Source organism: Motacilla alba, chromosome 3 (assembly GCF_015832195.1).
Source record: "Motacilla alba alba isolate MOTALB_02 chromosome 3, Motacilla_alba_V1.0_pri, whole genome shotgun sequence".
NCBI classification, from domain to species: domain Eukaryota; kingdom Metazoa; phylum Chordata; class Aves; order Passeriformes; family Motacillidae; genus Motacilla; species Motacilla alba.
In genome coordinates, this window is record NC_052018.1 from 86,386,801 (window position 1) to 86,411,120 (window position 24,320).

Consider the following 24,320-nt stretch of genomic DNA (forward strand, 5'->3'; position numbering starts at 1 on the left):
CAAGGAACAGAGTGTTTTCCTGCCAAGTGCTGCATAGCAGCTGACGCCATGCATGTGGCATTAATGAGCCTGGGATGTGCAAAGCGACACTTCACAGCCTGAAGATGAACACTCCATCCCCAAAGTTTGCACAAAGTTAGCAGCACAAAAGAAGGGGGGAAATCCTGGCACTGTTTGAAGTCAGCAGAAGTTCTGGATACTGCCATACTTAAAGCTCTATCAGCAACTAAGAGCATCATGTGACTTGTTTCATTTCAGAAGAGAACTGGGAGCACGTGGGTTTAGATGTGAAATCATGCACGGCCAGTGCTTCAATGCAAGCAAAATAGAGAGCACTTATTCTTTCTATGGTGCTTGTAAATCTTCTTCAGTAATAACAATTATTTAGAGGAACTACAGCAACACAGAATCTAAATAAGAACTACAAATTGTATTTTATGGTATGGTAATGTAGCATATTAAAGTTCAGTCCATTTCTTTGCAGGCTCAATAGTCAATAAAAATGATTTAATGGTGTGGGAGTCCTAATTTGCATAAAAAAGAATGGGAAGGGTGCCTTTTGGTTACAAAAGGAAAGGAATGCTAGTATTTTTAGCTACCCAGCTAAAAATAGACATTAAAGGACATCATTTAGGTCTGCATTAAAATGTGTTTTCTGTAAACTCATTTTTCACTTCTATTACACACTCATTTTATTTACAGATTAACAAGATATGCTTATGTAACATGGAATAAAAACACAGCTAGAGGCAGAAATCAAACTCAAAAAACAAGGACCTATTAAATTTACCATGGTAAAACCCTCAGTGGTACTGAAAGTACTGAAACACCTGATTTCATGTTACCTGGGTTAGCAGCTTCCTGACTATTGGATTAATCAGCCTATCTCCTTATATAACCTAATTTTGCTGTAAAAAACATCTAACCAAATTTGCAGCCTTTGTGAGGAAGTTCTGTTATAGAGACTTGGCATCCAGTTCCACTTCAAAGCAGAGAATACCTTGTCCTGCTGACACAGGTATCTAGTATCTGTAATTCTTATCCTGTGAAAGGGTCAATGCTTCAGGGAAACCATTCATGAACCTCTCATTATTGTACTAGATTGTTCCTGGTACTGACTTTCTTCAGAGCTTTGAATATAAAACCAAGCTTCCTTGCTCTCTCTCACTTAACACCATCTCCATAAAAACTTCAATAAATTTACATTCTGTTTTGACCTAAAAGCTCTCTGAATGCTACTGAGCAGAGAGATGATGATCCTGCCTGTACCACTCCTCTATTATTCTCTCTGGAGTAATGATCAAAACTCTGAGTGTGAATGACATTAGGGAATATTTCAGCACTATTAACCTACAGGAAAGAGACAGTGCACTGCATGGATGGGCCAAGACAGGTGGAATCTCTCCTTGCATTCAGTTCTTGAAGCATGTGCCTGCCCTGGGACCACAAACAGCTATCCAGCTGACTTCAAGGTTCAGCCTAGCACGATTCATTCCTTTCTCAGATACACTTCTTGTTTCCCATTTGTGCTCTCTTGCAATACTGTCCAAACTATTCTGCTGCTCTTCCAAACAACTACTCCTGTCGTGTGGCTATGGCCTCTTCTGTCTGGACTTGCAACTGGACTGATGCACCCGTTTTAATGCTGGGCTCAGTCCCTGAGAGCAGCACGCCTCTGCACTGAGATTATGATTAACTTCTATTACAAGCTCCTAGTTCTTTCAGCTATTTCTGCTAGCATTTAAGCTCATCTACAGTGAAGATCCTTAATCAAGTGAAAATTGCCAGAAGTATATCATCTACTTGCTCTCCAAAGACCCCTAACAAATGCACAGACCAAGAGCAATTCCCAGAACACTGGCAAAGCTGGGTGTCCTACAGTCAGCCCCTTCATTTTAATAAGAGATAAAAGATAAAATTATTAGCAGAGTTCTGCTAGGGAGTCCATCAGGGGTGTAACAACAGTGTAATCCAGTCATGTCTGCATTACACTGCTGTCTGAGAAACAGAGCTGTTCAACATCACCTACTCTATCACCTACTCATCACTGACTCTATTCCCCATTTCAAAGCTGTGTCAAGAGTGATAGTGCTTGTCACTGCAGCAACAATTTTAATTCTAGCCTAAGGAAATCAAACAGATTTGAAATGTTTTTCTGCAATGTGAACAATGCAAGAGTTAAAATTTCTTGTGAATCACTTTTGGTGTTATCCAAGAGGCAGCATTTAACTCCCACAAATTAGACTGCTCCACATCCCTTGGTTGTGTGTGCCTGATGCATCTAAAGCACTCTACTCTCATCCACCCCAAAAATGTTACTGCATAGTGACATGGCCAGGGTAACAGCCAAATGCCCAGCAGGATGGTACAGTGCAGAGCAGCCCTTCATACTGAACAAGGTGAGAGCATCTGTGAGGGCGTTGGAAGGTGATTTTTGTTCCACATCATCTGCCTTAAGGAGTTATTAATGCTTGTTACTGCAGGAGCCCTTAGCCAGCTGGAAAGACCCACTCTGAGACAGCTCTGCCATCAGCAGTGACTACCGAGCTATTACCATGACAAAGGGTTCCCCCACTGCCTTTCCTTGCTGGCAGGTGAGGTTTAGTCATTGTTCCATGCTATGACACCACCCTGCATGCAGTAGCTTGACAATTCGTGGCAGATTAGACAGAAGATTCCTCCAGGAATATCCTGACTACAATAATTTCATTTGATGCAAACGTTTGATACAGAAATGAAGTACAGAAACTGCTGCTTGCTCCCATACACCTGAGCTCAGCCACTTGCTCTTTTGAATGAGGCAACAGGTTTACACCCTCTCTTTGCCTGCAAACGGAATTCCAGGGACTGGCTTCAAATTCCCAAGCTTCAGGTCTCACAGGGCCTGAAATGACCACCAAGCTTCTTTATTTACAGATGCAGCATTAGAGTGAAGGTTTTTGGAAGCAGCACTTAAGTGCCACAAGCTACCTTCTATCTAAATGGTGCAGTCAAAACATGACTAACAGCTCAGTCAAGTAAAAATTCCTATTTTCTTTCTCTGGTATGAAGAAATGTCCTGCCTCCTTCTTCATGACTGTGTACATTTTATCACTTGTCTAAACTTACTGAGCAGCTGAGGAAATGCTACTTTTTGGTACCCTCAGTCATTCTCTGCAGTGCAGCAGGTTTCTCTCCATCTCTTGGCAAATTTTCTACAGAATGCTAAACAAAAGGCATTGGTAGCTGCTGCCTGTTTCCATCACAAGTGTGTGTTCAAGACACATGTGAAAGTTTGCATGTCCCAGATTTTGAGAATAAGTATGTGCTCTTTGAAGATTGTCCACGCTGAAGAGTTACCGTCCACAAAGTTTCACGTTCTGCTCCAGCAATGAGAAACATCCAGAAGGCTCAGGAATGGAGGAGGCAAACCCAAACACCCTGTACTAACATAAGGCTGCAAGAATCCTTTTGACTTTTTAAATTTACTGTTGACAGAAAATAAATCAAACTGGAAAGTGTAGAACAAAACTTATTAATCCCTCTTGAGGATGTGCAGATGAAGAGAAATGGGGAATTTAGTGGTCTTTAGTCTCTACCACAAGTCTAGAACAGACCTTGCTAAACCAGGCTCAGCAGAACTACTGCTGGCTTCTTAACTTCATTTTGAAGGGGACATAACCAGCTCACTTCACAATTTCTATCACCAGTTGAAGTGCGCCTAATCCCTCCTAGTAAGTAAATACTGCAGGGGAGCCATCTTTGCAGTACACCTTTCTTCTCCTCAGAAATGAAAGTGTAATATAGGGCCCTCTCCTGTTCCCCCTCACCAGGCTCCAGCTTTTCACAGTGTTTTATGTCACTGTAAAGAGACACAAAAATTAGCAGCATTTATGGAGCTCCAGAACTCAAGCAGTGAATGGCGAAGTTCTAAACGTGAAATTCTAAAATTTGGAAGCACTTAAAAAAAGAAACAAAAATATTACAATGGGTTCAACAACCAGGGCTGCATTACAGGACAGTATCTGACCCAGCCATTCTGGCAATACCAATAAAGATGTCTCCCACACCTGATTAACACCTTTAATATCAGAACTAATAACTTGGTGGGGCTTAGGACTGCTAGAAGCTTGGAGGAGAAACACTGAAATGCCCATGTGCAGGCTGTCCAAACACAAGCTGTGCTGGGTGAGCAGGGGGCAACAGGGGAAGGCCTGGCTGCACCCTTGGCTGCTGCCAGGATCCAGCTCCATGGCTGCAGACCAGCACATTGGAGACTTCAGCCCACTGGCCCCAGCAACACTTTCTTGTGGAACAAAGCCCGTCTCCTCTAACACAGCTTTTTCCCAGGAACTGGCCCATATGGAATAAAATAAATAAATCACGAGTGTTTTGCGAAAGGGAAAAAAAAAAAGTTCCTGCTGTACATAACTCGGGGGAGCAGATGTTTTTCCATTAGCTCACTGTTCTCTGCTGCACTGGCTCTCTTTGCGTTTCTTGTTTGCAGCATGTTCAGTATAAACTATTTTTCCTAGGTTAAACTTTAGCACGTTACTGAGACAGCAGGTAGCCCACTCCAGCCCCACTGTGAGTACATGGAATAGTATCCTCATAATTTTTCTCTAAATCCTCCTTTAAATTAGCCTTAGGGTCTACCTGGTGAGGTTCACAGGCTGAGCTTAGTAGGCATTTAGCCAAACTTAGATCAAATTACCAGACCTACTTTGCTGTGAGTGGCCATATTTGGTAAAGTATTGGGTTAGTCAAGAAGCTAAATTGTCAGATATAAACTACTAGTAAAGACAAACAAAGTGGACTTTGTAGTTGAAAGTAAAGCTTAAAATAATACAGTAACAGGAGTTAGAATATTAGAACTCTTATTAAAACTGGCTTGTAGCATTCTAAAATGGTCTGTGTAAGTAGAACATATGGTTATTACTGCCTGGAAATATAATCACACATACTTCAGATAAAAAATCATTCCAGTTACTCAAAGAGCCTACAACTATTAACACTATTTCTTTCTCATACTGACATGCTTTGCTCTCTGGGTCAAAAGTGATCTTATAAAAACGCCGAATGAAGGTGAATCTTGGTCATAAATTTGAACGATTTCAAGTATATTTTCTTTAGCCAAACAGCATGACTCTATTTTCTAAACAAAAAGAAGGAGTACTGGCATAACTATTAGAAGTACTAGCACTAGTAATCTCCTAGGATTCCCCTTGCAGCTCTTCCTGCAGGAAGAGGGAAGAGTTAACAAGCTTTACCAGTGCCACCAAAGTTCCTTGCCTCTTCTCAAACTTGAATTCAAGCTCTCAGCCATGAAAAGTAGAACAAAGAAGAGAAATAAGCATAAGGATTGCATAATGAACACCTCTCCTGGAGCTGCACCACCACAGCATGTGCACTGTAGCACTGTTCCTAAGTACTCCCTGAAATGAGCTGTTTCTCAGACATGGGGCCAAGAATAATGTTTAGGCTCATAAATGTTAAAGTGTTCTGAGATGACTCTTTTTAAGCAACCATTATATTCAAGAGGACTAGGGGGGTTATTGTTAAAAGGGACCAGACAAGCTGTGTTAACAGTCTCTGCTGCAGAACACTTGCAAATAGAATATGCCTGTTAGTATTCCAAGCATGCCTGCTGCAGGGGATGTCTCTAATCTCTTAGTGTGCTGAGGACAGCACAGTTCTCTTCCAAAGGTGTGGCTACCTGTGCAGAAAACAGGAAGATATGGAAGCCCACTAAGGCAATGTGCCGGGTTCTGTGCTGCAGATGACTGTACTCCCAGGTGGTCCTGTAAGAGGTGGCTGGACGTGAGATTAACAGTGAGAATTCACAGTTTTATTTTGATGTTTGAAAGAGAAAGGACTCTTTCTAGAGGCCACAGATCCATCAAGCAGCTCTTTGTTTACAGGAGGCTACAAAAAATTACCTTGCCAAAGATCACTAGGCATTGCTGCGGGCAAAGACAAGGTACAGCATCTGTTACAGTGCAACACATTTCGATTTAGCAGCTGCATATCCAAAGATGGTGCTTTATTGTCTTCCCTGCAAAACGATGCTGGTCACAAACCCAGAAAAATGACAGATAAAACCACTAAGTGTATGCTCTCTTATGGGTGAAATAAGTATCTTTATCACAGCCCAAAAAGGATTAACTATTTGCACAGGGTTCACAGCCTTCCCTTCAGCCACTGTTAAGGGAACACACATATTCTCATAAGCTAATTGTGAAACCTGTTAGAGAACAAGGGATCTCCAGCTTGGAGGGACTGAGAAGGAGTGTATCATCCAGCTGGAAGATGATACACTAAGATTCCCCTATGTAAGCATCACTGGATAGGTACCACCCCCTAACAGTCCCTTTTTCAAGTGTATGTGCTGGTGTTGTGGCCTGGCCGCTGGAAGGCTGTAAGAGCAGCCCCGTATAGCTGTGGGATAGCTGGATTCTGTGCAGCGAGGTTGGGAAGAGGCACACAAGTTCTAACTGGACCAGCTGGTCGGTACCATTACCTTTCATGCCCTGGGATATCAGAAGGCATGGCAACTGCAATGGCTCTAATGGCACCCAGACTGTAACCTGGCACTCTCAATCCCTACCCTTGCACAGAGGCACGGCCAGCTGTGTCCTGGGAGTGTCTGAGAAGGATGGATGCTTTGTTATAAATTTACTGTAGTATGAGGTTAGGAAATTGTAATAACTTTATCTAAGGATTTATGAGTCACACTAAAAAGGTCCAAGTGTTAATGACAACAAAAACAACAACACACGAGTCACTTCCCCAAGGCAGATTAACATTTTTTCCCTTTGGAGATAGGACACTGAGGTATGAAAAAGTTAGGCAACTTGCCTGGAGTCACAAGATGAGTCACCGATTGAAAAAGGACAAGTCCAAGCTAAACCTGATGAAAATCTACAGCATACTGATGCAGACCTTCCATGAATATCAAATGACTCCATAGGCAGGCATCAGAATGTTACACTAATTGCCTGTTGCTTTCCACAGCCATTAATTTTAGGGTGAGCTGCAATGTAGAACCTCAACTTCCTCTAACCATGCATATCTGCTTTATTTGTTGTCTATGAAATATCTGTTTTGGAAGGTATTTCTTACAAGTACATTTGTTCCTCCTTTCCCCTCCTTTCAGATGGGAAAGATCCTAGTAGTGAAGGTCAGTGACACCCTTTGGATTATTCCATTCACTAATCTCAGTGTAAGGCCAACATACTTCCAAGAAGTCCTCTCATTATTCAGGCACTGTGCCCTTCTCCACAGAGAGTAAAGACTATCCCAAATACCTGCACCTCTCTTCATCCCTCAGGATACCAGAATCCAGCAGCTTCCACACTACTGTGAGAAGAGAATGGCCAGTACCTCAGAAGGAGCTCATTAAGCTGCATCCATAACAATAACTGACTTCAGTAATGAAATTACAAAGCAGTCACAGTACATGTTTTCAAAATATCAATCCGGAATCCAGTCCAGCTAAAACTAAGCATGAAGCAAAACAGAGACTTACAAAGTGATAAGAGAGAAAAGTTACAGCTTATAAAAAGAAATTCTAGCTAAAAGAATTAATTATCACCTTTCAGAAAGGCTCTCTGTTCACACTGAAAAGCAATCATAGCAATTCACAGCAAGCACTAGGTCTTTATTGCTTTTGTCTTTTCAGACAGCAGCTAAAATGTAAACTGCCTAGAGCTAGCAGTAGGATGATGGACAACAGACACCTGACTTCTCATCATAATAAACTCCATTTATTTTGCTCTCCACCAGCCGTCTCTGCGGCCTTAAATCAGCAGTATAAACTGAATAAAGCACAATCTTGCTGGTGATTTTGAAGCCCACAGCACATCACTGAAATTTACATCCACACAAGTCATTAAGAAGAACACATGTGATTAACTTAAAGGATGATGCATCCTCTAAGGTGTTTTCTTTTGTTAATATTAATCAAATTGTAGCAAAAACAATGTAATATATTTTGTTCTAGAACTAAAGGTCAATTGGTAGGATATCCCCCACAAAAACAGCTATGAAAATCTTTGCTGCAAAGTAGGGTGAAACTGCCAGGTCTTATGTGAGAACTGTCAATTGCATAGATTAGTGAAATGAGAATTTGAAAGGTTCCCCTGCACAAAGAATAGAAAACAATCAGCAGCTTTCCAGGGGGTTCTTTCTGCTTTTCTTTCTGCATTGCAAATGGTGAGACATCGAATAAGCAATCACAGCACTCAAAGGTAATTTCGAATGTGCAACTGTGGGCCCAGTTATGGAAGAAAAACTGTGTCTCCTAAAAAAAAAATTACAGGGTTGAACTCTATCAGCTCTGAAACACTGGAATGCAAGCAGCAGAATGTGCTGGGCAACTTTGTTCCTCAACAAACGTCCTACATAAAACCCCTCCATGGGTTTGGAGATCACTTGTGGGCAGAGTCTCTCCTCACTGTTCTCCCTTTATGTGCTCTGTTGCATCATCTTTGCATTAGTGTCTCAAACTGACACTCAACCTACAAGACTCAAGGACAGAGTGGAGAACATGTTTTTTCTAATAATTTTCATTTAAACCTCAGCAAAGATTGGAATGCTTAAATCACATTGAAGACATGGTTTGCCCAGTCTTATTACAGGGAAGCATTTAGTAAAAGGAGAATGAAAATAATTGTCCTTATGAACTACTATCTGTTAGTGAGGAACTACCTACCCTCTTCTTCAAAAAGCATATTATAGTGATGACTAAAGTTTTCTGTGTGTTTTGGAAAAACAAAAGTGAGCTGAGAAATCACACTACTACAGTATTTTTTTGGGTCAAAATTAAGTAAGTGGGGTTTCAAAAACCATCTGGAATACACAGGGAGATTTTCTGCTGGAATAGAGTGATTTTCAACTCATTAATTCAACTACTCTGTTAATACTTATGTCATTTGATTCATCACTGGAGGGAAAGAGGAGCTCCAGATAGCTCAGGACTTACCAGCTTGTAGCCAAATTTGTTCAAGTGTTGTCCAGAGCTTCACAGGTCCTTGCTTCATTGTGCTGCTCTGCATAGTTATTTCAGACATGGCTTGTTCCAGTCTTGATGCAGCAAGGGAAGAGGCTCGTTGTGATCCTATGAACCAAACAAACAGTGATGTATTTTATCCTTATTTATGATGTTTCCTTGACTTGTTAAGGCAGCGGGTCTGATCCTCCACTCACTGCATTGATTTTATGTAATAAGAACTCTGCTGAATTTTGGCATGACAAACTGGAGAAGTATGTTTTATAAAAGGTTAATTTACTGAAAAAAAACCCCCACTAAATTATCCAAGAGCTGCAGCTCAAACAAGCAAATTAAGAGACAGACAGTAATTTTATAAAGGTCTGCTAGGCATTCATCAAGGAAGCAACCATATTTTGCTTGTTTGGGAAGCAGAAGTCTAGCATCACATATTTTCCACAAATACCCATTTTATAAGTCATCATTACAATTACAAAATGTGCCCCACTAAGGTAAAAAATTCATACAGCATTACAAGGTAGCTTAGCCCCATTCACACAGCACACACATTTCAAGTGACATCAGTATTGTTCTACTGATTTAGAGGCAGGGTAGTTTTTTATTTAACCTTGGGGAGCACAGAGTTCAGAACTTTGACTGTATTAACCTTTAGTATGCACTATAACATTTACGCAAGAATAAAGTGCCCACACCTCTGGGACAAAACATCACATCAAAAGCTTATCCCAGGAGGGCTGCATGAGCAGACACATTCTCCAGTACGGCAAGTTGGATTATACTGGTGAGGCAACCCCTCAGAGGCGTATCAAGATGGTGGTAACAAAATAAGAAGCTATAAATTGAGATTTCAGAATTGGCTTTGAGAAATAAATATTTTAATATACATAGGTTTTAATGTGATTTTATGGTTGATAAGCTCTTTCTCTGGAGAGCTGCTGTGACTGGAGCACTTGTGTTGATTAGCATTACTCTTGAATCTATCCTTACAGGCTGACCTCAAAAACCACAAAACCCTAGAGTTAAAATCCCGCTTTTTCTCTCCCGCAGCCACGGGGCACACGCACTTAATGGTCTCTCTGAGAGGGACAGCATGCTTTTCCAGCTGGAGTGTGCTCAAGAGAGAGAGGGTTGCCAAACCACACCTCCTCACCCGCAGGCCAACGCATCACCCTGTGGTCCCCAGCCACGGTCTCCCGGCCACCTCGGCTCTGGAGGCTGAGCAGGGACCCAGCCTCCCTGCAGGCATGAGAGCAGGCTTTCCTCCCGTGCCAAGCACCTGTGCTTTGAAAGGCAGGACACGGCTGCAGCTTCTACTTAACCCGAGGTGAGCGTGTCACGGCTTGGGAGAGACCACAAGTTCAACCCCAGGCTCAGAACTGCTACGGGAAATAGTTGTCCTATTATCTCATCGCTAACTAATGTCATTCATTTCAAGCAGAAGAACTTCAAAACAGCCGTGCAGCAGGCGCCTCCCACGGCTCCCTTGGAAAATGCAAATGTGTTCTTCCCAGATGCATTTCTAAAATTCCTACATATTTTCAAAGACATTCCTGATCTAATGTTCCAAGAGATGACAGTGCAGTAATGTAGCAATTACAGCTTTAATGGTATGGGCAAAAGCCATTCAGCTTTGCAGGAAGAATTTATTGTATTTACCAGTTTATTTAAGTGATCCACCTTCAGCCTGTTTCACTGCACAAGATTCCTCCCCTGCCTTGCCCACTCACACTCCTCTCCCCCATCCCTATCTCCACTAGTGAGAATTTCACTGAAACTCTCAGAAATTTAAGTCAGACTAGAGCCGTTTGACACAGGCAAAACTACCAAGCATTTATCCCCAGCCATCTAAAACACAGACAGCTTCTCTGCAGTGCAGAGACAAGAAAATGGACACATGAATAGCTAGCGATGTTATTAACAGAACTTTGAAGTTAGGGCAGACTTCTTGCCTTCTAGACTGGCAAACTTGGAAAAAATTAACATGAACTTTGTGGATTATGTAGTCAGCCTAATGAGATTCTTATATTAGCATGTTTTGAATGCAGCTTTCAGTACCATATTTTCCTGCCAAGGCTGCCCTGTCCCAGAGAAGCTCTGTGGAGCTGTGTTTCTTGCAAGCATCCAAATGTAATGCTGGGCTGTTTGCACTGGGTAGGCAGATAGGCTGGTGTCTTATTCACATCCTCACAGAGCTCAGGGAAATCCTCTTTTCCTTGCAAATCAATCCAAGAAAACTAAATCACCTATGTGCATTTTGGAGAGGTTTGCATGCTGCCTATGTAGATCCAGTTAGAATCTATTAAAGCATCCTTCCCTCACAAAGCAGACTTCACAGGAATATAACAGCACAGTTGCTCTCAAAGAAACCCAAGTCAGTTGCTCTCATATTATCTTCATTAGCCCAGTAGTTGCCAAGAGGGGAATCTGAGACTGATCATGCCCAGTGCAGTGGGCATCTGCACAGCTCAACAAATGAGACCCAAGTTACTTAGCAATTTACGTGGAGGCTTTTTTCATTTAACATCCCTTGGTATTCCAATCCTTTGATGTTTACTTTCTTTTCCAGCCTACAAGAGGAAGCAAAATATTTTAGGCAGAGCCCATGCCATCCCTGCTTGGCCTCAGACACAGATACACTCCTTGCTCTGGACATATACATGCCAGATGACCAGGCTCTCTCCAAACCAGCCCATACTCCACTTCTGCCACTACTGCTCCTGCCCATCTCTGCTGGGATGCTCACAGCAGTTCTCCTTAAAGCTTGCCTGACCAAATAAACTCTGTAAGAGAAGGTTTTTGCCAGCCTGGTCCTTCTGGACTGAAAGAGGCTCAGCCACATCTCTGAATCTCAGGCAAGCAGTACGGTGCCCCCCTGGGGGTGGGCTGATGGCTACTACAGCCACAAAAGACTTTACCTCTAACACACTGTATCCTGAGAGGGGAGATCAGCATGTGTCACACTGGGAGGACTCTGACCTCAGGGTGGTGGGGGGAGATGGAAAAACTTCAAGCAACATTAAAAAAATTATCTGAATGTCTCATTATAAGCTATCTCCTCCTAAAGAAACGTGCTAAAAAAACCTCCCCACAAAACCTGTCTTGCAGAACTTTAATGTCATGCCTCAAAATACATGCAAATGTTGGCATACGAAGATACCATATCAATTTGTTATTTTAGTGCAGTCTCTTTCTCTATTTAACAGCTCTACCAGACAGAATATAAACTTCACATTTTACAATAAATCCTTCCAAACATTTTGGAAATAACTCATGAAATAACAAACTGATTTTGTTGTGATGAGCTCTGCACATAAGCCATACAAAATCTATCTAAATAATTTTAAAGCACTGTTCTAGGGTGTTTTAAGACCAAAAAGACCAAGTTTAATATTTTGTATTTATGCAAAAACTGCTATCAAAATAGAAATGTAGCTCATTAGATTTACTAGGCTTATAAGAAACACAGAACTCCCAAGCCTAAATCACTTTAGGCAAAAGCATTATAAGATAAGACTAAATCAGAGAAAGAACGAAACAGCAAGGCAGCTGACTGATATCAGTGAATTTAGTTAGGAAAACTGCTTCAGTTAGGAGAAGATGAAGAAAATAAAGAGGAATTAATCTTTCTGGCAGCAAACCTAAAATTCTGGCAGAGCAAAAAATCTTATTGTGGTCTAGCTGAGAGAGAGGCCAGTGTCAAAGCTGGCCACAGTAATGGCCACCCTTCAGAGATGAGCCCAGAGATGATAGAGTGCATGCGCAGCGCAGCAATGCTGCTGCATGCTCCCCGGGGATTGCACAGCAGACAGCACTACCTGCTCCACAGCGATGCAGAAATCTCAGACCTCCTCCCTCCTTCAAAGCCCCAGCCCCAGCTCTGGGGAAGCACAAGGGCAAGAGGGAGTAGAGCTGTACCCTCCAATCTCACCCGCTACTGTCTTCAAAGAGGCTCCCAACAGGGACAGCAGAGCCAGCTGCTTCCCTTCTGCAGATGGAGAACAGCAGCACCCAGAGCCTGCAGAGAAGGGAGCCACAGAGCCCTGCTGAAACCAGCCAGTGCCAGCCCCACACTTAGGTGGGTGGTGTAATTTCAGTACCAGCTCCTTTCTTGCACTCATTGTGGGGGCAACCACGTTAGCATGGAAACCTGGATTCTCAAAGTGGAGGAGGAATATATTTCTTCGCTAAAACCAAACTGCATTCAGTGCAAATCACTTAAGGTGCATGAAAAGCTGATTCAAAGCTTGTACTTTACATTAATTTGCCCTTTCTGGCAGGCAGCACCATGGCATACAGCACAATTAAGACTCAGACAAACCCTAATTCTCTAGAGATCCATGAGATTTATGTGTTAGGTTTTTTTCTTGTCCATTTTCTGAGTTTGAGGTTCACTTTCTTTGCAAGTGTTTCATCTACGTCCACAAGCATAGGCATTTGATTCCCTAAAAAACCTCCAAATTAAAAGGCAAGTTTCTCACATCATCATCTGATTTTGAGCTAGGGTTTTAAAGAAGTACCAAGTATCACGAGACTTACAACAAAAATCACAAGTCAGCAGCGCTCTCTGAAAGCTTCCTTTCCCCTTTACTGCCAAGATCAGCTTTGATGTCTCAGTTACTTCCATCTGACTGTATCTGTTACTGTGGATATGTGTTTACCATACAATAAAACATCACAAGGTTCTGCACAAATCCCAAAGCAAATCACCATCTAATAGGAATTGACACTCTCACTCAGCTTTCCAAAACCAACAATAGCAGCTGGCTTGACTAGGACATCTAAAAACAATTAAATGAGGAGGCAGGCTGAAGGAGGGAAGGAATAAAAAATAAAAAGAAGGACAGAATTATACATCTCAGAGAGCTTTGTGAAAGACAGCAGGAACTCCTCTCATGGGGAAGCCAAGGCACAGGCAAACCACAGTGACACATTCTACAGCAGAGCTGGCCGTGGAGGCTACCTGGACTTCCTGAGCAGCAGCCCAGCAACATGGACGTGCACAGGCCCACCACCCTCTCCAAAGAACACAAAACATTCATCTCTCACAAAAGCACGTGTTTAGGACAGGAAAGCACAAATCTTGTTTCCTTACCAGAATCAGTGTCATGAGCATCTGGGAGAGTGAGATGCAGTCCATTATGCTTTTTGATTACTGGTGTTTCAGTCACACTACTTCCTTTCTCAGAGCCACTGTAAAGAAACAAAACTGTATAACCTGGACATCTGTCAGTGGAGAAACGTTCCCCTCAAAGCAGGCAATAGTTCAGCTGCCATGGGAAGTGAAAAATCAAAATCAAGGTTTCCAGTTGATTCTCAATTTAGTTGAGCTGATTTCTCATCAGCTTGTTGAATGTATTAACATCTGTCCCACTGCCACTGGACAGGAAGCTCAGAGATTGCCCAGCAGGGGCTCCAGGGCACACACTGATATTTAGTTTATTTGGTTTACAAACCACTGGACAAGAAACATGTTGGCAGCTAAAAGTAAGACCAAAGGAGGCCCACTAGCAGACCCAGACCCAGCAAGAACCACCATCTCTTGGGCTTTTCTGCAGAATAATTTGTTCACAGGTCTACTGTGCTGATCCTTTTGAAACAGACCAATTACCACCTTCCACCTGGGTGCTAATTTCTTCATATTTTCATTTCAAAGGGCTTATTTTCTCCCGTTCCTTCTTTGTTCTGTTCCAAAAGAGAAGGAAGACAAAAACTACAAGATAGCACTGCTTTATGAAATAGGTCTGCTTATGAAACTCTGGTCTATTCTTCTACTGGACTTCTGTCCTCACAGGAGAGGCCTTACAAAGAGAAGCTCACCAAAAAAAAAATCATGTGGCTAACAAAAAGTCACTTAACAGATCTCTTGAGCCTTCCTGTCACCACATAGTCTGCCATCCCCCAAGGATCAGTGGTGATGATATCTCCTCTCATCATCCATTAAGAGATGAAATACCAAAAGGAAAAGTGACTGCCCTGGCTACTTTTTCTGGCACACTTCCAAGCCTGCAGCTCAGCCTTTGGACAATATTCCTTCCAGGAAGCAAGCTGTCAGAGAGACATGATTGGTGTGGATGCCCCCATCTTTCAGTCTGAGGAGTCTTGGTAAGGATTGCATAGAATTCCCTTGAATCTGCATTGATCTAGCAGAAGAATTAGCTTGGGAATGCTTTTTGGTTTTAAACACAATTATTCTGTTATCACAGAAAACAACATCAAAAGACAAACCAAGTCTTGTCCTTCCCAGCCAACAACCTAAGACTGAAAGCCACTTACTGTCAATCATATTTACAGCAATCATATTTACAGTAGCTAGATAACCTTTTACTTGGCCTTTGGGATCAAGCATAACGGTTTCTGTTAATGCACTCTGAATTCTTGGGCACTGGACTGCACCAATCTCTGTCCTTGAATGGGCCTCCCTTGTCTTCCATACCGGTTTCCACACTGATAATTCATTTGAGCCTATCACATAGTGACAGAGAGAAGGGAAAATTAAATTATCTGTCCTATGCCTCAGCCTTACCTAGACAGGACTGACCCAAAAGTAAGTGCCCTGGCCAGAAGCTGCTGGTGGAACTGCACAGACAGCTCAGTCTTACTCCTGTGGATGCAGGAATAAGGCAGCTGCACTTCTATATATTACTGCCATGAGGCGAGTGCTACCTTAATGCAGCAGCCACCACCATGGAATCACTGTTCAGGCACATGCTGAAACACTGGCTAATACACTGTACTCCTACTCTAAGGACAGGTGAAGAGATTGGAAAATCCCAGGCTGAAAACCCAGTGTAATGCATTGTGCAAAACAGCCACTCCCAATGGCTCTGTCATCCCAGAGAAGGGCTGAAAATTAACTATCTTTTAAAAGCTGCAGTACAAAGCCTTCAGCCAGGAAAGCTTTTTGATGCACCACAGAAGGGATAGTAGCCAGATGATTTGCTTTCTACATACAGCACTGGAAAGGCTGACAGCAGGACATCTACTGCCCATGTTTCTGAAACATAGTTGAGACAGTGGACAAATTGGTGACAAAAATGCTGAGTGGGACACTTGGTCGTGAGACTGCAGAGGCACCAGCTTGTCAGAGAGAAGACAGGGAACTTGAAGAGGGCACGTGAATAGCTGCTGGGGATACAATACTGGGCCCTGAAAGACTTTTTGGTCCGTCAGTCACAGTAAGATTGCAAAGCCAGCAAACAGGCCAGACAAATGCCACTGAAGTGCCATTTAATTGTGTAGGCAATTATCTACTGATTGAACCAGTAAGGAGTACTGGGTACAACAGCTCTCAACTTTGTGTAAATGCAACCTTCTCTTTTGCAAGAGGACCTAAAAATGCCTTTGTCCAAGTCTCACTGATAAGAATTCCCCTTAAGTTCCTCTGCCAGCCCTACCCAGAATACTTTACATATTTGTTGAATGATACTGCTGCAATTTGCTACATACAAGGGGCTTCCTGGGTCACTGAATCCAGTCTAAAACTGCAGGTACCAAGTTGATTCTTGTTACCTTTCCAGTAGTATTTCCTAATAAAAAATACTTTATGATCTGTTTTTTGAAAAAAGAAAAAAAAAAAAGCCCTGCTGGGAATAGCAGTGAAATACATACTAGAGTTTTTAAAAGCAAAAGCAAAGCAATTTGTTTTGTTTAAGATTCTATGGCTAAAGCTTATCAAAAGCCTCTAAAGCTATCACATCTTGGGTTTTTAAGTATAAGAGCCAAAGCACAGCTTGGGATCCAAATGCAGTCCAAATGGCTGAACTAGTTATTTGTCTGTTTTCCAAAGTACTCTCTACAGTCTCAGGCTTGCAGCCCCGCCTTGCAAGAGTAAATCTTCCTCAGTCATAATTGTTCAGTGTGGATTTGATCAGCTTCATGAGGACTACTCATGGGTATAAAGATTATTCATGTGAGAGGTACAGGATTGAATCCTTAGCTAAAGATACTAAGGCCTAAGGAAATCAATGATTCAAGTCTGTAAAAGACCACTGCTGCTATGCAAATATCTTGATTTTTTTGTGTTTGGTTTGCTGCTCATTAGCTAAACCAACAAGAATTAGTAATAACCCCTCAAGGACAACTTGTACATAGACAGGCACTATGCTGTACATATACTCCTGGTGTTTATAAAACTTATGCAAATGCATACAGAAATTGGGGAACAACTCAAGCTACATCACCCTGCTGTCTTGATTGCTGCCATCAAGCATGTTGTCCTTCCCATCAAACACAACCCCTGTGGACATTATGGGCAAAGAATCTTGGTATAATATTCCCAAGACACTGTACACTGATACCGTGACTAGGGCAATATCCTAAGGGTGTGGGAAGAAAGAAAACCCAACTCAGTATCTTCCACACTTTTTCAACTTAACCTTTCAGTGGGGCAGCAGATGAAAGCGAGGAAACAGGGAATGCAGCATTGTGTGAATGCAAATTTACTAGGACAAGGGAAGGGTGAAAGATGCTACATCCTTCCTTTCTTTCCTTGCCCAGTTAGCACCAGGCTGTGCAACCAGCGTGCAACTACAGCATATGAGTTTGGCACTGTGCCTTTCCTTCGCTTACTCACTTCAGGACTGTGTCACCCCCACACATTCCTGGGTGGTGCCAACTACTGCAGACTGTGAACAATAGCTGATGAAAGCTCAGCACTCTTGGGGAGAAAGAAAATCTGTCCTCCATTCTGGACATCCAAATATGGATAGAGATGTTTAGAGATTCAGTTCAGAAACCTGTGGTTCAAACTGCTTCTTCAATATTAAAACACTGAGGTTTTGGTTTTGTTGTTTTTATTTTTTTTAAATAATGGCCATTAAAATCTTCCCTTTTTTTTTTTTTAATCCCTGCTAGAAATATTACTTATCTTCTAAACAGTACTGTTTATCACCCTTCTTGCAAAATAACTCAAGTATCTAGAAAATTAAAAAAGATAACCATGTTACCAAGTACAAATCTGAACTTGCTACAGTGGAGAAAGCCTACCTGTGCTGTAAAACACTGTATACCATCTGCCACATCTGCAGCATATGTCTGCATGTCACCAGAGCCTCTTCAGGTCCTTTATGTATCCATTCCAGTTTTACTTTGGTGAAGAGTAAGCTGCAAGATGAAAAAGAATAACTCCTATTTTATTGGCATCTCATAAAAGTAGAGAATCAGCATCACTCTGGCAAGATCCCGGCAGGCAGCATTTTTACTTGCTTTGTACGTGCAGTAATGAAAGAAAACACCGTAGCACAAAACATTTCATTTGGCTCAAGTTTGATTCCCCACAAGGAGATGAGAGGATTAACAATACTCCTCAGCTGCAGTCAAATTTGCGTCACAAAGCTGGCAGGACAGTGTTAAAAGCAAAGCCTTGCAAAGCTAACAAGGTGAAACATAAACTGAATCTCATTTTATTTTGGACAGTATTAAAACCAGGAGAAAACAGAATTGCCATAATACATATGCCCAGGCTGTTTTCTTAGTCTGGCATCTCCTTATAGCACTGGCTTATATAATGAATTTCAGACAAAAACCCCAGCACACTTAACATACACAGATAATTATGTAATGCCTCACAGGAAGGAAACACTTTTTCTTAACCCCAGCTGGCACTCATCTCATGCCCCTAGGCAAGACAGCTGATAGTCTTGTACATTCTTGTTCTAGGTAGTGTAACTGCTGCTACTATTCTTATACCTAGAGTAGACGTACTTGCACAGACCACTGGAATTCGGCAGAATTGGGTCACACAGAGGTTAGAAGACAGATTTGGCAATGACACAAGCTACCACTTGCTGCCAGCATGGCTTTTAATACCATCCTTCACTACACCCTTTTTATCTAAATTGTGAAGATTATATAATTTATTTCTTTTATATTAATGAAAAACTTACTTTTCTACTTTAAATGTTTTCATGAAGTCCAATATCAACACAATTTTAATTCACTTGATATGGCTAGTAATTAATCCACTGGGAGCACATACGTGTACATACATGCATACAACAGCTGAATGTTAAAATTCCTAAAAACAGGTTTGTGAATGTGACCTGCAGGCTCCTGAGGAATCCAAACTACTTCAGAAAGAGACAAGAGCAACTGCATATAGGATGTTAGAGAAGAATTCGCAGCTGAGTAAGAGATCCTTCGCTTGGAATAATTAGAACTCTATTGCCAAGACTGTGTAGTGCATATCTACAGGAATGTGCTAAAATGGCAGTTCCATTGGCACTAACAAACATCAGGGTGGGCATTTTGGTTTGGGTTTCTTGTTTGGTTTTTCCTTGGGGGGCAGGGATGGTAGTGACCAAAATGAAGCCCAACTGTATCAACTGCTATAGTGAAGTCTGCTCATGGCTGCTGCTACAATTTGACCTGGTAGAACAAGCATTCCATGAAATTCCTCAGGTAAAAACTTTGACTAGCAAAGTCAGATCAAGATTCATAATCAAGGGAATTTGTCTTCACCCTTTACTATTTTACATCCATACTCTCTACCTTTGATTTTCTTGTAACTGGTGTGAGCAAAACAAATACTGGTAAGAACATAATCTGTTTTTAGACATGCTGACCCCCTAACTAGGAGGAAATGTCTTTATGATTCAGGTATTTGAGGCTAAAACACATACTGATCAAAATTTTGCTGGGACAAAGATGTAACAGTGGATGGATGCACTGTTAAAAAAATAAGTCTGAATTCAAAGAAGTGGTTAGCAATGGAACTGGCCAGTGATGCCTGCTGCTCTGTATTCCCTGTGAACAGGGCTCATAAGAACAAAGCCTGTTTCAACACAACAGGATATAGAATCAATCACTTGGGTATAAGGAATACATATCACACTAGAAAGATGGGAAGTTACATCATGGAGTGCAATGGTATTAAAAGAGGCATGAATTTCCTGAGCAACAATGCAGTTAAAAGGTCAAACAACCCTTAGCATCCATATACAGAAATGTAATCAGGTAGGAACTGGAAGACATGGCTATTCTTGATCAGAGCATCAGCAAGACACTTATTACAATCCTGTTTCTAGTTCTTGCTCTTTGATTCCAGATGATGACTAAAAATGAGATATGGTTCAGAAAATGGTTATGCATGGTGATTGGAGGGCTAGAAAAATGTATTTCATCAGAGGCTTGATGAGCTCAGTTTATTTGCTTTAACCAAGAAGCAGCAAAGAAGTTGTTTTGCCCCAGCCTGCAAGCATCTACATGAAGTCTCTCATGGCGAGTCTTTGATGTAAAAGAAAAGATACACAGAATCTAAGAATTTGTTGGAAGCTGAAATCAGTCAAATGGAAATTTCCAAGTAAATGCATTCACGTAACTATCAAGGAAAATAATCTTTGCAGCAACTACCTTGTGCGAACAGTAAATTCTGTAGTCATTAAAGCCTTTTCAGCAAGGCAGGATAACATCTGGAAAGCAATGGCAGTGTACAAACAGAAGCTGTGGGTTTGATGCATCGGCTCATGAGTGAGTTTCTTTGGGCTGCACTGTGCAGAAGGGTGAGACTGCATCACCTTCCTTCTGGAAGTTACCCTATTAAAAACATTCTTCTAGTCCCAGAAGCAAGCACATTGAACAATCTACGCTATTTTAAATATACGGAATTATTTTTAAACCACTGCAAACTTTCAAAATGAAAGACCTTCTAAAGCACTGTACAGCCCTCCTTGCAGCAGAAGAACAGTGGTCAAGAAGTTCAAGGCCCAGAGACTAGTTGTATTACATCCTAGAATAAAGCCACACTTCTCAACATGGTAAGATACTACTCACTATTAATTAAATAGACAAACCTATTAACAGTCAAACTCCAGGAAAAGGATGGCTATATTAAAGGCTCCTTCTTCTTACATTAGCAGGGACATAGATGGCTTATCAGCAGGCAAGTAAAATCACTACATAATATCTTTATACATAGCAATTAAACATTAAAAAGACAAAGCAAGCATTTCATCACTCTGCTCTTTACTTGCTTACAGTGAGTATATGTCATCTGCTCTGGATGAAGATGCAATGTTCTGTCTCAGGAGAGAGAACAACTAATGAAACCAGGGAAAAAAACAGGTCTCTCACAAAAACATAATGAAGTCTCAGCACAATACTATCATGAGTTGTAAGGCACGGGCACACTGCAGGATCTTGGAGATATTATGCCCTACTAGCTGTTGTGGCAGTTCACCTTGGGAATAGTGTTATCCATGTTATTGTGTAGTCTTATAATGAACCAAACCAAAAGACAAATGGGAGGAATGTAAGAAGCAAAAGGAATCAAACCATACCAGTGGCAGTAGCAAACAATGCAATTAAACATGCTAAGTAAAAGGTGGAAATACAGTCAGGATATCAGGCTGCATGTGCTATACATTGTTAGTATTTCTCAGCTTCTAATAAGCTTTGTAACAATGAAACCAGATAAGTAAATACACAGAGAAAGTAGTGTGGTAGTATCACGTATCTCAAGCTTATAATTTTATTACTGAGCTAGCACTCTTGCCACACATAAATCTAATGAGTATTGTGTCCTGTCAGTGTCTGCACACAATTTCAGGGGCATAAATAAAAATTACTTACATACAGATTTTACCTTATTGTATTTCTTAATATCATTGTACATTTGTCTGATGCTTGTAGTATTAAGCAGTGTAGACTTTTAAAAAGCATTCAACATATAAAAATAGCCCCAAGGGTATCAATATAGTCATTGGTAATTCTATTAACCTGTGAATATGAAAACAGATTTGGGCTAAAGCAAGTATATAAATTGCTACTACACAAGCATAGGAAAACAGAGCAAAAAAATCCACAAATCATTCTTGTAACATGCATGACTTCAGGGACAGTACCAATGGAAAATACTGGTTATAAATAATACTGGTTATAAAATAACCAGTACAAGACTCTAAGCTCCCTCTCAGAAAAGGTTTTCTTTTGTAGTGCATGTGGACAGTATGCAAAGGCTTTTTTTCTCTAATGGAACATCAGGTTACTGCCACAAGCAAACACACCCATCTCTCACTCTATCACATTAACTCTGGCAAATTAAAATCCAGATACAGCTGAATTTCGTGAGACCTTAAGTTCTGAAAATTCAAAATGAATTCATAATGAGGTTTACCAAGTATCAAAACTTCAGTAGTACAAATTACCATATCACTGTAATATGTCACACCTTGACAAAAAAGGTATAGACTGGAATCTTGGAAGACCTACAAAAATTATCAGAAGCAAGCAAGCGACTTCAGTTGATTTCAGAAGGTATTCAACAGTTGTTTTCATAAAGACTGATTTCAGTTGCTTATACTCATGATGTCTCAAGGCCTGGCCAAATACATCTGTCTAGCACTTCCAAGAGTCTTCTAACGCTACATGGCTAAATGCTCAGCCTTTATATTCTTAAATATTACCCATGAAGAAAAGAGGCAATTCTTTCCCATCCTTGAAAATTTAATTACTGAGGTTTAATAGCTAATATTTCTTATCAGAAGATCTCATAAGTGCATCTGTGTACCATAAATATTTATGAGCACATGTGTGGAAGTTGTAAGTTGCTGTGTATAGCAATAATCAATTGAAGACTTTATGGATGCTCTAGGACTTTATAAGATTTATTAATCAGTTAATTACTGGGACTTTTGAAACCTGCTGTAAAATGGAGTTCTTAGTATCAAATGTAGCCCTTGTAGTACACATTTAAACAGCATCACAGTGGGATATGTGTCTTATCACTTGACAAGCAATAAATAATGCCAGTACTATAACAAACAAGAACACCTTCCACTCATTTCAAGGTTGAGAGACTAAATTAGGACTAATGAGTATTATGTAGTCATTTGTCTATATATTTTGCCATTCACTGTCTGCTTAAAACCCCTCCAGTTTTTGAGAGCTTGTCAGCAGCTTCTCAAAGATCTACATGTCTTTGAGCTTTACCAGATCGGTGCTGTCATTCCCCAAAGCGTTTCATTATTCACTCAGATTTGTCTACCTACACACACAGCTGCCGGGTTATTTTGGATTCTGAATGCAAAAGAAACAAAACAAACCACCAAAACATGCAGCAATGTGTCTTAATTCACCAGACAACTGTGTACATTAGCATGAAGCTACTGACCTTCTCCAGCTAATCCGTGTCCTTTGCGCCTCTATTAAAGGACGGGATGCACGTGCCTGCTGGTTTGTACAGACTCTGCTTGGAGATGGAAACCAGTGACAGCTCCAAGAGCAGCAAACCCAATTCCAATGTCTGGGTGGTGGGGGTGGGACAGCAAAGTGCCACAAACAGCAAAGACCAGCTCACCCTATCACCTCTCTGAAGTCCAGATACATATTCCACACCAGAGACAATGAAAACCACAATGCCACAACCTGGATGGGTGGAAGACCCAAGTATGCCCTCTGACGAACTGCGAGGTGTGGATTCAAAGCCCTGACACTTGGATCCCCTTGAATCAGTTTCTTCTCCTTTAAGGTAATGGATACAAGGGGAGGATACAGGTGAATACGGGACCCAAACTGATCTAACAGAGCTGGAAAGAGGATGAAAGAGACAAGAAAAATGATCAAAGTTTTGGAATGCTTTTGATATATAGAGATAGTAAACAGACTTCTCAGCCTGAAAAAGAGACTGAGAGAAGAGATGACAGATTTATAAAATCATTAATAGCATGAAGAAGATCAGGAAGTCAAAGCAGTCTGTGTTGTTTCAATGAAAGAAAGAATATCCAATAAAGCAATCAAACAGTGAATTTAAAACCAAGTGCTTTTTCATACAACACAAAACTAAAATGCAAAACCCATTGCTGCAGGATGTTCTGGAGCAGACACAAATATGTTCAAAAAGGGATTAGAGGAATTCAGAGATGACAGGCCCATCAGGGGCATTAAAGACAATCTAATGCAACCTCTGGCTCCAAAAGCCTCTGAGCCAATCTGCTGACAGAAGCAGGGATCACATATGAGGGGTAGGATCATCCTGCTGCTAGGTTTCTATACGCTTTTCCCTGTGCATTCACCAGATGCCCTGCTGAAGCCAGACAAGCCCTTGGTTTGATCAAGAATGGCCACTCTTACATTTTGATATGGCAGGACACGACTGCAAGCCCATATTCTTCTTATATCCCAGATTGTCTAGTCTTGTTTTATCTGCCAGTGGAACTGCAGTATCTTCACAGAAAATCAGTTACTCAGTTTCCCAGTTATTGAGTTTAGCTTCAGTGGTGAGTCACCTAAACAACTCAATTAGACAATAGATACTCTTTCACCATAACTGTTATGGTTTCATTAACCTTCCTACAATACCTGCTAATGCCCTAGTCAAATTATGAATAAGAAAAAA

General features: G+C 41.2%; 1 protein-coding gene across 5 annotated transcripts in view; it reads right to left on the minus strand.

Moving 5' to 3' along the window:
* TTC7A (tetratricopeptide repeat domain 7A) overlaps positions 1–24,320 on the minus strand; it is a 168,553-nt gene that overhangs the window by 39,245 nt on the left and 104,988 nt on the right. For all 5 annotated transcript variants that reach the window (XM_038133631.1, XM_038133633.1, XM_038133634.1 and 2 more), the window contains 3 exons: positions 17,975–18,091; positions 14,082–14,179; positions 8,963–9,097 (listed from right to left, as the gene is read on the minus strand). In XM_038133631.1, coding sequence (XP_037989559.1) covers positions 8,963–9,097; positions 14,082–14,179; positions 17,975–18,091 — 350 coding nt within the window. The remainder of the gene's footprint in view (positions 1–8,962; positions 9,098–14,081; positions 14,180–17,974; positions 18,092–24,320) is intronic.